Source organism: Xyrauchen texanus, chromosome 2 (assembly GCF_025860055.1).
Source record: "Xyrauchen texanus isolate HMW12.3.18 chromosome 2, RBS_HiC_50CHRs, whole genome shotgun sequence".
Taxonomy (NCBI): Eukaryota; Metazoa; Chordata; class Actinopteri; order Cypriniformes; family Catostomidae; genus Xyrauchen; species Xyrauchen texanus.
The window spans coordinates 33,092,487-33,110,616 of record NC_068277.1 but is presented as its reverse complement, the minus strand read 5'-3'; the positions used below and the strand labels follow the sequence as shown (position 1 = coordinate 33,110,616).

The window sequence follows — 18,130 nt, the reverse complement described above, 5'->3', positions numbered from 1 at the left end:
AATGAGATTTACATGGACGTAGGAAAATTAAGACCTGTTAAAAATTATTTAAGACCTAGAACACAATACTTCAGCAAATTTAAGACTTTTTAAGGCCTTAAATTGTGATTTTGAAATTTTAGACTTTTTAAGACTTTTTAAGACCCCGTGGAAACCCTGTTTTTTTTTTTTATTTATTTATTTTTTTGTAGAGTATTTTTTATTGTATCACCAAAGCAATGACGCTCACGACTCCCGTTGAAGTATCCAGCATCTCTAAGGTCTGCAAATAACTCCATCCAGAACTGAGACCTATATACATTTTGAAGAGTCCTCAAGCTGATGCTTACACCGTGTACAGCGTACGAGTGGCCCTCGTTAAAATATTGAACGCAATGATGCAGTATGTCTTGTTTTTCCGTCTGGTCCGCGTCTTTTAAAATCTCCAAACACCGTTCTCAACAGTCAACACGTACAAGTGTTCTTCTTACGTTAAAACAACGAGAATACAGAAAATGTGCTTAGACCTCCATCTAGTGGTTATATTATAGAATTAAAGGAGAAATTACATATGAGACAGCTTTATAACTGAAATAGACAAGTTTAATATAACTATACTGATAAGTGTATATTTCCAACGTCATGTTTGTGTTATCCGTTTCTGTAAGTTTTTGTGACGTGTTTCAGAAAGATAATCGCTTAGACAGAGTAATAGTTTATTTTCATCTTAACCGGACATCACAGTTGATCAGTGAAATAATTCATAATTCAATATATTGATACCGATTTCTTTATCAACTGTTTGTTCAATTGAGACATAAGGGGGTGAATTCAAAGCATTTTGAAAGTGACACACTTCCTTCTGCCAGTTGGTGGCGCTATAACTTTGACTCACAATAGTCACATCCACGCGACCGGCCTCTTCAAGTGAAGAAACTGCTTAAGTTTCATCGAGATCAAGTAATGTATGCAGAAGTTATAACACACTTCCTTGCTGTTTAAGCTTCATTTATGTGCTTTTTGAGCTTCAAAGTTCTTGTGCAATGTGTTCCACATTCAAACCAAAATATCTGACTGTAGGTCAAAGTATGAAACCAATACCCCACTTTTGTCTGAAGGTGGCGCTACTGAGCCCCTGCACCAGGCATCAAAAAGAAAATTCAAGTTTGAAGAGCTGCCGCGACAGCAGTATTTAAGATATCAATAATTCTTTCACACGTCTACATCTGCCGTGTGTTTACATTATACACCTAAAGTTTGAAGTAAATCGTGTAACAATAAGTGGGTGATTTTAAAGCATTTTGAAAGTGACACACTTCCTTCTGCCAGTTGGTGGCGCTATAACTTTGACTCACAATAGTCACATCCATGCGATCGGCCTCTTACAGCGAACACACCGCTGAAGTTTCATCGAGATCAATTAATGTATGTAGAAGTTATAACACTCTGACTGTTTCTCGTTTCTCGCCATCATTTCGTTTCCTTGCCACGGCCAAACCGTTGGAGATATCAATAATCTGCCGGCAATTTTTCATGGTCAATGTCTTGACATCATGCTGACCGAGTTTGGTGGCGATTGGTGGAGTTCTCTGGGAGGAGTATTCCAAATTCCATTGCGTGCGTTTTCAAACAACCCTAAATAGACGGTTTCCTGTTGGTCTGGGGTAAAAAGTGAAAGTATGAAGGATATATGAAATGATGAGATCTATATGTGTACCGAGTTTCATATTATTACATGCAAGCGTGTTTGAGTTATAGACCAAGTTTTCGGCCCCTGTTCCAGGGGCGCTGTCGAGCCCCCTGCCACGCCCGGTACCAGCTTCAGGCCGGCCCTAATGACCGCAGGTTCTGACCCGTGTGCAAAGTTTCAAGAGTTTTTGAGCATGTTAAGAGCCCCAAAAGTGCCCCGTAAGTCGTAAAAATAATAATAATAATAATAATAATAATCCTAACGAAAACAATAGGGTCCTACGCACTTTGTGCTTGGGCCCTAAATATGTTCAGAATGTTTTTGACCAATCATTTTCATTTCTCAAGGGTAATGTGGTTATATATCCTTGGTGTGGTGTCGCTGTCCTTTTCTGCATACCTCGGCGCTGTTTTTTTGGCCAGTTTCTGATTATCGCAGCCAGGGAAATGACCCGGAGCCGGTTGCACCAGCTATATAAGTTACAACTTAGTAACTTTTTACACTAAGTCTCAATTTACGCACTACTAAATATTTGAGCGTTGCACTATTAAACTAAGATAGAATGTAACCCTACGTCTAAACTAAATGTCAACATCATAATGTTTGATGCCTGTCACGCAAAACATGAGCTCATTGATGTCATACAATATCAGTCTTCTTTTCTATTCCATCAGTTACACAATGTCAGAGTCTTCCGTAAATATGTAGTTTATACATAAGGTTACAATCTATCGAAGTTTAATGGTGTAACACTCAAATATTTAGTAGTGCATAAATTGTTACTTCGTGCCCATTTACGCCAAAACTAGGCTTGGTTGTAACTTATGTATGGCTGGTGCAACAGGCACCAAGGCAACACCTTGAACTCTTTGTCATGTCCTCAAACCATTCCCGAACAAATTACCCTGCTGGTCACTGCCATCAGAGAATACTATTGCCATGGAGTGTACCTGGCCTTCAACGAGGTTTAGGTAAGTGGCACGTGTCAAATTGACCTCTACATGTATGGCCGGACCCAGGGTTTCCCAGCAGAACATTGCAAAGAGCATCACACTCCTACCACCGGCTTGACTTGTGCCACAGTAGACCTTCAGACCAGACGGAATAGCCTTCATTTCCCTCGTGCATCGATGAGCCTTGGGCGCCCAACGCTCTGTCGCTGGTGTGTGTTTTGACCCTCCTCGGACCACTGTCGGTAGGTACTCACCACTGCTGACCGGGAACACTCCACAAGCCTTGCCATTTCAGTGATGCTCTGACCCAGTCGTCTGGCCATTACAATTTGATCCTTGTCAAAGCCGCTCAGGTCTTAACTCCTGGATTCAACACTGACTTACATGTAATATATTGTTTAAATGTACCCAGACCTTAACATGTGGCATTGTTAGGAGATGATCAACGTTATTCACGTCACCTGTGAGTGGTCGTAATATTTTGGCTCATCAATGTGTATTACAATATATTTAGCAATTATATATTTTTTTTGTTAAAATAAAAATTGGTTTATATTGCACAGCTATCAGCCCTGCCGAATAGACCAGCATAACTTTTCATGCTGGAAACCAGCTTCAGAAACACGACATATGTTGCAATATATGCGGTCTCTTTTTTATTCCACCGAGACCCCAAGTGCACTCAGAGGAATAGCATGTTTGTTTTCCACTAACACATGCTGTAGGTTTGAAAAGACAATGGCACCTGAAGGAAAGTGAACAGATGTGGCTTCGTAAGCATCATCTGAAAACCATTCACAGAGCAGATCGATGAATGCTGCAGTGTCCTCTCTGTATCTAACAGTGAGGAGGATGCAACAGACAGTTCCTCCTATAACTCTTAGCCAGCACAACCCCTCAACCACCTGCTCTAGATTTTATGGAGTGCCTGAGATGCAACAACAGACTGTCGCAAATGTTATTGAGTGAGTGCATTAAACAACTGCTGGAAGGGAATTTGTCACAGTGCAGTCGGTTTCTTATGTGCTCTACATTATCTTTTTCTTTTCCCTCTGCTGACACTACTGTGGTTCAGTATGTGCAGTGTTCTCGGATAGAAATGTGTTTAAAGACACAGAAAGAAGTGTTTTATCTCAGACACCTTGAGACAATGCATGCTTGCATGTCTGTTGCTTATCTATATAAAGATGAATAGTGTGACCAACAAAGTTGCTATCTCAAAGCTAAAGAGAATTTTGAGTAACTCTACATGCATTAATTTATCTGCCATTAGCAAAGAGGTATGCAGAGTGTGTGAAAAAGGTTGAAGAAAGTTCCTCAGGCTACAACGGTACAGTAAACTTAACTAAGCATAATTTCTCACCGTGCAAGCATTTACAGGTATTTGGGAGAACATTTAATCCTCATACCGCTTGGAGCCCTTAGGCTGAGTAACATCGTTAACAACAATGAATCTGTTTATTAGCTAAGTGCAGAAACTGAATACCAGCCTTGAGGGTACGTGAGATTTGTTGTAAAAAATAATAAAATCAACCCACTTCCGTTATCAGTACAAAGAAATCAGTCTTTATTACTTCTGTGTGAACTTAAGATTGGAAAATAGTACACGTGTACACATTCATGCTCCAGCTAGATATGGAGATTGCAATGCTTTTCTTTTTTTTTTTTTATTGTTTTTTTTATTTTGTACTTCAGATATGTGTTGGCGACAAAGAATGGCACTTCAGTTATTCCCATTTTGACATGTATAAATTTGGAACATTTCCTAAACGCTATGTCCTCAAAGCACCATCAGTGCAGCTATTTACAAACAATGTACATTTTTTTGTTGAAATTATTAATGTAAATAAAAGAACTGAAATTAAAAACCTCTCTCCCATCTCCAAACAGGCAGCACTACCCAGTATCTAGGAGCAGCAGTGCAGGGCAAAGCTGACCTGAGGTCAGTCTTAAGATCTTAGTTTATGCTCTGATAAATCCTGAGTCTGTCCCACAGAAATATGATTCTTGATCATTCCAAATGTAACAAGCTGGAGAGGCACAAAACTCTTCATAATAATGTCCAAACTGAACCGACTGACCAAAGGTCAGATTTGAAATTAGAAAGAATCATTATGGAAACACTGTAAAGAACACAGAAATTCTAGAACATCGCTTTGTCAGAAAACAAATCTTTTGAACATTGCTCAAAACTCTAGTATACTGATGCTCAGAAATTTCCACATGCCTTTTATCATTAAGGCATTTCTAAATCAAATACATTTCAGTCTGCAGCAAAGTGGGCAAAAAAAAAAAAAGTGGGAGCTGAATAACTGAAACAGTTTAGAACTGTATTGTACACTACTACAGGAGTTATTTACAGTTAATAATACAGTAAGAACACTACTGTATCTAAACATTTGAAAAGATAAATACAAGAATATTTATTCAGTTTAATAGATCATTTTTAAATTTATATAAAAAACAATTGAAGCTAAAAAGTGGCTTTAAACAAAGAAAAAGAGAAACAGTGCTATTTCGAGCGCTTTTTAAAGTCAATGTAAGATGTGAGTTGCTGGCACTCAACAGGAACAATAAATACTAGCTTTGTACTCCTCATCTGAGTGGTAATGTTGTTTTCTCGTTCTCAAGCAGACGGATATTAAACCTATGGGACAAAGTGGTAGCAAACATATTACATAACATAGGTTTGTAAATACTCCAGATATAAATGAGCATGAAAAATGTATTGCATATGCAGAGATGAGTTTATTAATGCACATGCATATAGCTCTGTAGGTGTGATGTCATGGAGCGAAAGCCAGACTTACTGCAGCAGGGGTTACTGAGCTCACACTATAGTAGATGGACCTATCACTTGAGCTTCTCCCTGTGGAGAATAAATTAATCACGGGTTAGAAGGGAGGCTTGCACACATGCTTGCTTTGGGTTGATCATCAGGTGATCAGGGTCTTGGAGAATGTGGATTAGTGCAGGCATAAACATTGGTTTCTGCACCAGTGAGACACACTGATCTGTTATCTGGTGTGGGCAGTGCATGAATGTGGTGGAAGCAGCTCTCTGGTTAGTTCAGTTTCAGAAGCTGAACCAGCTCATGTTTGCAATGATCCACTTTCAAATAGGGTTAAACGGTGCATTCAGTGATTTTTTCCCCTCAAAACATTACACAAAGAAATGAATAGTACTTTTGAAATACATTTTAAAATCATGTACAGAGAATGCTATTAATAGCTGTTTTATTCTACATGGAGCAGGTCACCTCATGGAGGCACTTGAACAGCCAAATACTACTAATTGTATCTTGGTACTCCTCTTATGGGATACGCAGAATAAATGGCTGACAATGTTTGCTTTTGCGTAATGCTACAGCTATGCCTCTAGGTGTCAGTATAAGACCAAGACAACATATTGGCCAGCAAAAACAAAGTTACTGAGTGCACCTTTACTATTGTTTTATTTAAAAAAGTGTGCCATTGCAGAAACCCAGACAAACTCGAATAATTTAATGAACAAAGTAATTTTGGGGGGTTCAGAGTTCAGGAGAAGGGTGTTATGCTTTGAACTAAAGACACATGAAATACTAACCGCTGAGATGTATTCACTACTAAAGGAGGGTTTTTCCTGGGTGGGAGAAGTGATGGAGTAACAGGAGTAGTCACATGGTGAGCTGGGCTCCTCAGATAGAGCCTCGGGCAGGTGACTGGACACACATCCACTGTCCGAGCCACTCGAGCCACTACCAGACAGACAGTGAGAAGACGAACCTGAACTCTCTGTAGCTGCAAACACAGGCAGACGAGTCAAAACCTCAGCATCACATTTTATGTGGTTTCTGAGATCTTCAAACTGGCATTGTATAAATATAATCTCCATAAAGGACAAGAAAACACAAAGACAAATCAGACCAATAAAAGGCTCTTAGCACTAGGCTACATTGTAAAAAAAAAAACAAGGTATAATTTAAAGTTACTTGTCCAGTGTGGTTTTTGATAAGACTTTTATGTTACATACTCATAGACGGCTGACTGCTGGTCTCATGTTCCAGTTCGTCTTCCTCGATGCAGGGACTGATGAGAGGTCTCTCCCCAGCTAACAGATTTTGGCTGCTGTACATATGGAGATTCAAAGGCCCGAGGAGTGTGGAAGAGGAGGGGCCATTGGCCACTGGGGGCCCGCTAACAGGAGTGTTCACTGCAGCTCGTTTGAATGGGTTTGAATGGTCAAATAGAGAAACAGCAATGGAGGCTCTCGTTCTGGCCCCTGTAAGAGAACAAAGAGAGTATGATGCTGGTAAAATCAAACACAGAAAATCATTTGCGGATCATTTTGAATCTAAATATTATTTTGGTCAGCAAACAAAGGTCAACATAAATGATCTGTTCAAAGGTAATCTGATGAGTTTATACCATGTTATTGTTAATAGTCTCACCTCTGCCTTTCATTATGTAGTCAATGGCCCTGTCGTTAATAGCAGCATCGCTGGGTTTAATGTCCAGGAAGGGTTTATTCCCCACCCCCATAGAGACCATCTCCTGCATTCGAATTTCTGCATGCAAGCGCAGTGTATAAACTTGTTTAAAAATAATGCTATGTATAAGATATAGGACTGCACGATTAATAGAAAACCTAAACACGATTACAATTACAGCTTTCGCAATTATTTAATTAATTATTAAAATGAAAAGTGTCAATTACAACATTCCATTTAGGTGTACGCCCATTGTGCCAAAATGTTTTATTTACACCACATATTTTGGACCATTGTGTGCCTGAATGCAGAGGCAAATCGGACACGTTTAAATTAGTTGCATATCAGTAATGCTCACTATCAAAATTATACTGTGTACAATTTATTCAAAATATGAATAACACTTTTTGTTTTACATGCAATTAAAATATTAAAGCAATACAGGCTACATAGTTTTCAATTTGTTTTAATGCATAGCCTACATAAAGAATATGGCATGCAACTGCCCCACACAAATTAAGTATTTTCATGTAAATTATTGTAATCTAAATGAATAATCACAATATCAAAATAAATAATCGGCAATAATGCGCAGCCCTAACAAGATACACAAAGATATTGAAAGACATGTTAAAAAATATACGTGTATATTTTAGTGTAATTAGTGTATAATGTGAAAATGTGCAAACAAAGGAACCTAAGAAAGTTGAACAGTGCATCTAATTTGCATCATTCACTCATGCTTTTACAAGTCTTACCAAACTGGAGTAACCTAATATTGGTGTGACTTAAATGATGAGTGTTTCAAGCAGCTTCCTATCTGCCTGAGGCAGTCTTGGATTAAATACAAATCTTGAAAAAAATAAATAAAATACATATGCTAAGGTGGGATGTAACAGGAGATTTTATTTGCAAGTTTCTTTTTCACCTCTCTTCTATTTTCATTAGCTTTTTCCAGCACATTGGACAGAAAAATCCTCCCAAAAATTATTTAAGCTAAACCACTTTAGTTCTATCACCTTTATTTCGTGTGGCCTGTTGCCATAGTATCCGTGCAATGTCAGTGGTCCAGGCGTGTTTTATGTCAGCACTGCTGGCCTGGAGAATATAGGCTTGGTTCTTTGAAGTTCTCCTCCGGAACCAGATCTCAAACCTCAGACCACTCTCTCCCGATGTCTCCGTCATACCAACATCGGCTGTCTGCAGAGAAAATATAAGAGAGATTAAAGATAATACCAAGATACCAGTACCATCATAAAATTCTGTTAAATATGGAGGGGTCAAGGCATCTTGTGGCTCACATGAGGCCAAACTGATTCTCAGATCCTCAAATCTAATTTTGAACCCAATGTAAACATTAACATGGGTCAAAGAAGGTATAATAAAAGAAAGTGAATGTATCAGTGTACTTAAGTCATGAAACAATGAGTAACTCCGTTGGCGTCAATATGAAAACAGAAGCTCTGAGAGAAGTAGTGCATGCCGTACCTCATGCAGTAAAATGTGTTAAAGGTGTGCGTTTTATTTTTTGAATTACGGATTCCACACATTTGTTTAAGTTCTTACCTTAAACGAATGCTTGTATATGTAAACATCTAGGCCACCCTCTATGCGTTTGGGTTTGCTGAAGAGTACCAGATCCTCAAACAGGAACACATGTCTTTGGCACTTCTTCCTGCCATAGCAAATCGTAAACTCATCTTGACGAACCAACTGCCCCTGTTCCTTTAGATTCACCTGAGAACACGAGAAAGAAAATGTTACAACTGAATCTGAACATGAAATGGCTGTGCAGAAGATCAGATGTATTCACATGTGTGAATTTGTTACAGAGTGCATATCTGGTGTATCAGACACACGTACATCGCAGTCTCTGATGGCATCCATGGCGAGCAGATCATTGCCATGGCGCAGCTGGAATTTGACCATCTCTGCGGCGGCACGTAGATATGCTAGCTCCTGCTCCTGGACCTCACTCACTTCTTTGATCAGGTCTTTCAGCAACAGTGCGTATTTACTCATCCGCTGGATGGGCTTCAGAAGGTATGATGCCAGGTCCATCTTATCCCCCAACTCCAACTGCTTGTGCTAGAAAGAGAGAGACTTCATTCTAATCTCACAGTTTTAACCCATGAAGAGAATTTTGCAAGATACAGTGGGTATCCATTCAGAATAGACTTTCTACCGCCGCGATCACCGCGTGAATAAGCAGTTCTAACCCGCTAAGGGGTGCTATAACCATAGAATTTTAACTGGCCAGAGATGAATGCCTCAGTGCTTTTCCTCCCAACTTAATGACCATTCAGTTAGAGGCTGTAAGGGCATGTTAAGCTTGTTTTGCATATCGGCATAAAAAAAAAGGGGGAAAAAAAAGAAGAGACAAAACAAACTTTAAAACACCACAACATTTATTTTCTGGCTAAATATTGCAACGGAGATGTATGATAAAGACTTTACTGCAGCATTCAGCATTCACGAGGATGTCTACACATGGGAGAATTATTTGTTTGAATTTATTCATTCACATTTCATTAGAGAGAATTGTAATTTATGAGTATTTGTATACATATACACAGATGCTATGAATGAGCACAGACTGCATTTTTAAACAATTGTGACTTCCAAAAACTGCTAAGACTCTAATCCTGTGCTTTCATTTAATGTGCTGATAGGCTAGCACATATTTTCTATTTTAAATAGTATTATCAAATGTGAATTAATTGATTTACATGTGTATCATTATGTCATAATATCCTTGTAATAAAAACAAATGAAAAAGCAAACAGAATCATTATTTATGGGAGCAGAATACTAATGAAATATTTGAAAATATTTGAAAAAGTTAAATTGTTGAATTCCTGTTAAATTTCCTGCGTCAATATTCGCTGAGCTACCCAGGCCCCCAGAAAACACAGATTTGATGAGTTTAACAATGGTGTTACAACAGTATATGGTGTTAATATAGTAACCATGTTTAATTTTGTGGTTATAATTATTTTAACCACGTTCTACATATTCAGAATTTGTTGAGCAGGAGTGGGGAAGGGGTAGTTGTTCATGCCCAAATGGGTTGTCACAAAATTAGATAACGCAGCCAGGGCACCCCCAGGCATTCAAGGGCTCCTAGGCATTGGCCCGGTCGGTAATCCGTCCCTGGATGCCAACATTATGTAGTTAGTTTATTTAGAACTCAGCCCCAGTTAAACCTTAACACCAGAGAATGACGTAGAAGGAACCCCCACTATCACAGAACGGTGGCAGGCATGATGAAAGTAATAAAACAAACACACCAGCAACAGTAGAACAGTCCCTGAGCTAACAGTCCACAAATGACTTTCAAAAGAACTTCAGTTTTTAACTACTCACACCAACCACTGTAACTTTACAATAATCTTATTTGAAAACAAAATAAGCACACACGTTTAAACGCACACGCACACGCACACACACACACACACACACACACACACACACACACACACACACACACACACACACACAAGCGGGCCTAACACTTTTGGTGTAACACTACTGACTTGCTGGGTCAATTATAAACATGGGTAAACACCATTAACTAAATGCATTGTTGTTGTTTTTTCATTAGGGCTAACAAATGAAATTATGAATATTATGTATTTTCATTTTGACTTTCAGGAAGACAATTAAATTGCTAATATCTATGAAACAACAGTTTTAATTTATTGAAAAAGGCTGACATTCGAGCATTTGTTTCTGTATATCAATTCATGATCTTACTAAGCTATAACTTTATTGTTAGATCACCTTCTACACATAAAAATGTAAAGAAAATACAATACAAATAATAATTTTACCAATTTAATCATAATATCTCTCCCTTCACACTATTAAACAATGGTGACAAAAGTGTCTCTTTGCACCTCCTGTGATGATTTTGCAAACGTTTTATTTGCAAAGTTTTCACGTGGTGGTACTCCCCGCAGTACAAAGATTCATTCTGGTTGCTTACCTACTGTACATATCTTTCTAAACACAGTAAATTATAGCAGGTACAAACTCCACATTCGCAACTCTCCAAAATGCTGTCTAAACATTACAAATAAAAGGTTATCACACTTATAAAGTCCCTTATGTAAAATGCTCTGTTGTGGTGTGTAGTGTGGATCCAGTTGCTCACCCTGAAGAAGCTGTTTCCATGGCTGGCCAGGAGTGTATCTGACTTCGGCTTGTTCTTGCTGTACAAGGCGTACAAGCTAAACTGGTCTTGCTAAAAATGTATATGGAGAAAAAGAACAAGAAAAGGAATATATTGAGTGTAATTGTTCACATTTTAATATTCCTGTCCTGAAGAATTGCTTGTTTTTTTGTTATGAAAATGGAGGGAGGGAACATTTTCCCAAATCATTTCCAGGTTCAGTTTTGTTTGGAGTGTTTGTGATAGGGTCAACTGTTTAGTAATGTGTTTTAGGTTCATATGGAATGTGCCATAATTTCAGTGCAGGTTTTGCTGTGCCAGGATTAAGTTAAAAGTTATTTCAGCCTAGTACGTGTTCTGCTGTAGGCCAAACAGCCCCCTTCTGTATCTCTTTCTGTATTTTCCTATCCATTGCCTGAGAAAGCATCACAAAGTAGAGATCTTACTGGGAGCCTCAGTTGACCACATCTATGGGGAAAATAAAGGAGATGCAGGCTGGTGGTCTTATGCTCATTTAAAGACCTAGGAACAATTCTCCTCACAGGGTGAGAGACAGAGTGAGAAAGTGAATACAGAGAACATTTCTTGATGGTTTTAGACTATAGTGTGGGGTCAAAAATGAGTTGGTTATAGACTGGGAACAGACAAACACTGACTTTTGTTTTAAGCACACCAATAAAATCCTGTCTTTGACTATATTGCACTGTCTAGTGGGATTCTTCAATGAAAACTTTACTACATCTAATTTAGATGGTCCCTAATGGAACAAATTAAGTCTTGCTATAATCAGCATAAGTTATAGATTGCACAATTTATCAGACTATAACAACAATTCATGTTTTTAAAATGTCACGTTAAAGTTAAAGTCTGACTGAAATTACACCAGTCCAGTTTTTGCAATTTAGGTCTAATCGACCTAGATAACGAGATTGTAGCTCGGCTTCATCCAGCATGTACAGTATACAAGTTAATGGACCACAACTGGCCTTGCACATGCTCCAAAAAACAGAGGTGATATAATACAGAGGTTAGGTATTAAACTCAAATGTCGAAAGCAACACAAGCAAGGCAAATGGTATCATGGCGAACACTACATCTGATTTGTAACAAAGTGAGTGTTAAGAACATAAGAAATGTACAGATCTGTAAAGGTTTCCATGTTGTGCAAGTCTTGCTGTTGAGAAGCTAGATCAGAGACTCTCTCTTAGTGCTTTTGTATACTTATGCATTCTGTCATGTATACTTGGACAGACAGATGAAGACAGTAGCTTGACTACACAAAAACCTGCAGTAGCTCAAATATAACTGGGCATGTAATCATTAGTCATTTCATAGATACTGTGAAAAGACAGTAAAAGAAAATGAAGGGACTCTCTTACATGCCGTAGGAAGCAGTGGCTGACACGTAGTGGGTGGTTACAGCAGCTCTCCAGCTCTTTAAGGAAATACTGGCTATGGAAGTCCACTAGTTTCTCCAGGTTACCGAAGATGACGCTGCGCTTTCCCCGCAGGTCCTGCGGCAGATCGGCAAGCTCCATCTCAGGGAAGTAGTTATCAATGATGTACCGTAGAGAACGCACATACTCCCTCTCTGTTGTGACCATCTCATCCACAATGTGACGTAGTTTGCTGAGGGACAGAGAGAGAGAAACGTGTTAACATACTTTGAGCGATTTCATTTTATAATATGACTGTGACAGGGCAGAGCCGGGTCGTGATTCTACACACCCGGCCCATTATCAGGCTAATCAAGCCTCCGAGAGGGATAAAGGCCGACTGCGGTGCAACGGAGAGAGAACGTTTACGGGCAGCTGTCTGACACCTTTGTGTGTTTGTCGTTTTGTTTAAGTTGCTTATGAAACTATTATTTATATTGTCAAGCCGGTTCTTGCCTCCTTTCCATTAATACAGTTACATTGACCTTTAGGCTAATGGGAATCTGACTTCCTGCAAATAGTCCAGAATGAATTTCCATATTCTTACATGCTGGTTAGCTGGTGGTCCAGCACAGTCATGCTGTTAAACGCAAAAGTTTGCTGATGAACATAGTTGAAGAAGGTATTCTTTTTCAGTATATGTATAAGCCCTATCCTACTGCAGGTACTAAAGCCTGTTGTAGGTACTTTTCCCCGGAACTAGTACTTTTTCGCTTTCGCACCTGAGGAACTGTAGTTCCTCGGAGTTGTTTTAAGAGACATTTTTAGCTCATACTTCAAAGAAGGTACTTTCAGGGCGTAGAGGGATTGTGCGAGTCAATGGTCAAAAACCTATGATGCAAAAATAGCTGCCACTTGTAAACAAACTTTTAGCTGCTAGCCTGCTAATCAGAGGATTGGACTAATTTTATATAACATAAAACAATGTATCCAAAGAGAATCGCCCGTTTCATATGCAGCTCGGCAAAACATTTAAAAGAACACTGCAAAATAATCCATTTCCCTGGATTTACTATTTGTAAGTATGTGTTTGAGGAAAATATATATTTTGGTTTCACGCGTCCTTCACAAAGACGAATCTGCCCGATTCCAGCCTTGCTGAAGCACCCCCAGATCATAATTGATCCAAGCAGAGTGTCTCACAGAAACTGTGAAATTTGGTGGAGTATCAGTGACGATCTAGGGGTGCTTCAGCAAGGCTGGAATCGGGCAGTTTCTTATTTGTGAGGGACGCATGAATTAAGCCATATACAAGGTTATTCTGGAAGAAAACTTGCTTCCTTCTGCTCTGACAATGTTCGCCAACGCTGAGGATTTTTTTTACAACAGGACAATTCTCCATGCCCAGAATACTCCAACACAGAAAGGTCAATCAATGTGTGGATGGAGGCCCACCGGCTCAAGACCCTGTCATGGTCAGAACAATCTCCAGACCTAAACCTCATTGAAAACCTCTGGAATGTGATCAAAGAGGAAGATGGATGGCCACAAGCCATCAAACAAAGCCGAGATGCTTGAATTTTTGCACGAAGAGTGGCATAAAGTCACCCATCTATGTGAAAGACTGGTAGAGAGTATGCCAAGACACATGAAAGCTGTGATTGAAAATCAGGGTTATTACACAAAATATTGATTTCTGAACTCTTCCCAAGTTAAAACATTAGTATATTGTGTTGTTTAAAAATGAAAATGAACTTGTTTTCTTGTTGTCAAAAAACACGGCATCTTTTTTGTTATTTTGACTAGTTGCCATTTTCTGCAAATTAATGCTCTAAATGACAATAATTTTATTTGGAATTTGGGAGAAATGTTGTCAGTACTTAATAGAATAAAACAAAAATTTTCATTTTTCTCAAACGCATACCTATACATAGTAAATCCAGAGAAACTGATAATTTTGCAGTGGCCTCTTAATTTTGTCCAGAGCTGCATGTGTGTATGTCTCATCATCGGGAGACGCTTTGAGTTTTCATCACATCTGTACTGTTTGTAATGTATGACTACACAGAAAATAAAGTGATTTCTGGATAACAGCATACATTTTTTTCCTGGAAAGACATATATAAATAATCAGATGTTTATTGAGATTAATTTAAATGAGAAATTAATCTAAATTATAAACTAATAACTCATGAAATTTATTTTACATGAGGGAAGTACTGTGTGCCCGTTAATGCGTGGTTAACTTACATCAAAAACGTCTTTAAGAAAATGAGTATTTAAGTGCAGTAATTTATGTTTATTCATAAAAGCCTTTATTGTAAAAGATTGTGTTGATAAACAGTGGACAACATTTTCAATATGAAATGCGAGGCATGTCTCTTACTCCGGCTGCAGCACTGCATGCAATGCTTGTGTGCCTAGTAAACTGTAACCTGAAGACACCGGCTGCATCTGACAATGAGAAATTGCTGCCTTCGGAGGCGCTATAATGAGGTATGATGAAATAAAGTGCTTTTTCAACTGTAAAGATACCAGTTTCCTTATGAGTTTCATTCATCCAAAATGCTGTTGTTTAAAACATTTACCGATTAGGCAGCTGCCTATGTTTTCGGATGCAGCCAAAGTTCATATAAAACAGTTCTACCAAAAGTGCAGCTCCGGTCCTGGCATCCTCCATTGGTGGTGTTGATTTTGTTGCTATTGAATCACGCATGCTAACGACGTCAGAAGAATGGTCGATACTAGATGACGTCACTATGGGGGTTATTTTTGTGAAAACAAATCTAAAAAAGGAATGTCTCCTCTGGTGTCCCATTCCTCGTAACAGTTCTCATCTAGAAAGTTACTAAGGGGAAAAGTACCGGGACTGTAGGTGGGAAAAGGCCTTATGCTAATGTAAAAAGAGCCTGTTTCCCCTAATAGCTTTACCAGATTTCTAAGAACAAATAGCTATAAAGGATGGATGTTTTCACACATTGGCACCTTAACACTCCAGGATGCGATTGCACACCAGTTGCCTTCATTCAGATCTTTAGAGAACTAATGGTTTTAAAACACAAAGCTTAACTCTTGTGTTTGAAGGGGCATCTGAGCAATAACTCTGGACTGAATCGGACCTTCTAAGGCTGGGCTCTAGACTAACATTTGACAGTGGTGGAACGGGTGCCACAAAGAACCTCATTTGTTAGCTGTGGTGGTAGTCAAAATTAAAAAAGTAAAAAGTGAACTAGGGCTAAATTAATAATTTATTTTTTAATTAAATTATTCTGAATGTGAACTGAATTGGGACTCCTTTATTGGAACCTAGGTTATTGTTGATTCAAGTTCAGTCATCTCTGGGATATTTGAATGCCAAAAAAGAAATAAAAAAATGATGGATTGTTACATATATTTTATCTTAAATCAGAGAGAATTAGAAGAGAACAGATTTTACATAGAAGGAAAACTAGTGTTGTCCATAATTCACACAGGTCCAGGCTTTAAAGCCATTTGGCATTTCCCCTTATGAAAATCTACAACATTTTTAAAATAGTTTTAACTGGTTAACAAGACCATGGTAACCACAGGTAAAACAAAGCATGGATCATCCCTACCATGGTTAGATTTAACAAGCTTTCTATAAAACAGACTATGGCATTTTTGTAATGAAAAACCGTACTAAACACATGTAAAACTACAGTATAAATACATAAACATTTAGAAACTGCCATAGTTGAAACAAAAAACATATTATATTCCCTCACTACCATAATGTGGCCTATTATAAACGTAATAGAGATGTAGCATGTAGTAATTTGATATTTATTATGAATATATTTCTTCCTAAAATACTATACTACTAAATGTATGGTAATTCTTTAAGGGTGCTAAAATGTGAAAAGTCCTATTTATATCTGTTTTTAGAGGTTTGCATAAGATAATTCAGTGCTGAATTTAAATGGTTTCCGTGACTCACGCCATACTCGCTGCTTCTCGCAGCACTGTAATGATCAGTGGTGAGAGCTCGACACTTGATCCACAAGTAAACGCACCTTTTCTGCACTCGCATTGAGCGGTCACGTATTGGTCCTCACGGCATTGTAATGATTGACGCTCCGCAAGTGAATGCACCTGTTCTGTGCTCTCGCTGCTCTGTCCATTTGAGCCGTGCTGATAATTGGTCCGGGTAGCGGATATATCGCTGTTTTGTTCCACATTTGATGTGTTTGTCATTTGATATTGAAAGATTGAGAGTTGGCCAACACTGTAGTCGCACCAGTGCGACCTGAAACAAAACTTAGTTGCACTGCCAGAAAAAAACAGTTGCAAAATGCGACCATTTAGTCGCAGTCGGGAGCCCAGTAAGATATAAAATATGTCTTTATTATTCTGCCTTCCCCACCTAAAACTTTACTGGGCCAACTCATACAAAGCTAACTTAACTCTGTTTTATCCATAGTTTTCCTGACTAACCACTGGGTGGCATCATGATGATTCGAATTGCCACTGGACTGCCTTCTGGTTCCGGTCTACCAATATGAACAGCAGCCATTTTAATTAGGAGTAAAAATTAGCTGTTGTTATCAGCTGTCAAAACTTGAAGTTATGGGAACCACTCCTTAACCTTTGAAGAATGTGTTATTGACATTGTGACTCTCTAAAGTACCAGAACCATGGAGCCACATGCTTTTTAGACAATTTGTACAAATTGTATATGCTAAACATCACATTATCTACTAGTAAGAACATGTGTCATTGCAGATAAAAACACTGGAGACCGGAAAACTAAAAAACATTCCTTATGAATCGTTGAACATGTCCACGTTCAGGGAAAGGGTGTGTTTTATCTGCTTGGCTACTTTACTTCTTACTACATGGTGTGTGTCCAGTACTTTAAGTTTTATTCTATCCATGAATCTCAATCACGGTTCTTATCACAATGTCTAAATCTCCCTTAACGCTTTGCAATAACTAGACCACACAGGGAAAATTGGCTTGTTGTCTGAAAAACTGTGTTAACATCACCTCTGTACTGCAGTCTCAGAGAAAGGGAGAGAGAGAGAGAGTCTGAGGAATGTGTTTTGAAAGACACCCAGATGTAAAGACTGTAAGATGTCTATTTAGCCACCTTCATCCATCTCTTCTCCGTGAAGGAGCAAAACACGAACACATCCCCACCACTTCAAAGCCCAGTGGAGTGGCTCCCACCTGGGATAGTAATCTGCATCTCAGGCTCTTTCCCAAGGGGTTAAGAGGTAACCTGAGGGGCTCACAGCTGGAAAAATCATCCACAGAGATTCAGGAGGATTATGAGGTTGTGACCGTTTAATACGAGACATATTCAACCTTCCCCTCATATGACTTTACAAAGAGTGGTTACAAAGAGATATGAGATACACTCTGTATTTGTGTTTTTAGCTGAAAAGGATTCTTAAAAAACCTTTGCTTACTGTATGGCTTCCTTATATGCAGGGTTTCTGCAGATTTTATGAAGCTAAATTTAAGATT

General features: G+C 38.6%; 1 protein-coding gene across 3 annotated transcripts in view; it reads right to left on the bottom strand.

Moving 5' to 3' along the window:
* Window positions 1-4,165: 4,165 nt before the first annotated feature.
* The window catches only part of LOC127660099 (uncharacterized), a 98,775-nt gene continuing 84,810 nt past the window's right edge, over window positions 4,166-18,130 (bottom strand). Inside the window, exons 15-24 of one of the 3 annotated variants that reach the window (XM_052150178.1) lie at window positions 12,644-12,893; window positions 11,247-11,336; window positions 8,954-9,178; window positions 8,657-8,827; window positions 8,110-8,290; window positions 7,052-7,168; window positions 6,634-6,882; window positions 6,208-6,401; window positions 5,433-5,491; window positions 4,166-5,269 (exon numbers count right to left, since the gene is read on the bottom strand). In XM_052150178.1, coding sequence (XP_052006138.1) covers window positions 5,453-5,491; window positions 6,208-6,401; window positions 6,634-6,882; window positions 7,052-7,168; window positions 8,110-8,290; window positions 8,657-8,827; window positions 8,954-9,178; window positions 11,247-11,336; window positions 12,644-12,893 — 1,516 coding nt within the window. In that variant the 3' untranslated portion in view covers window positions 4,166-5,269; window positions 5,433-5,452. The remainder of the gene's footprint in view (window positions 5,270-5,432; window positions 5,492-6,207; window positions 6,402-6,633; window positions 6,883-7,051; window positions 7,169-8,109; window positions 8,291-8,656; window positions 8,828-8,953; window positions 9,179-11,246; window positions 11,337-12,643; window positions 12,894-18,130) is intronic. The other 2 variants (XM_052150193.1, XM_052150187.1) reach the window with 2 other exon arrangements.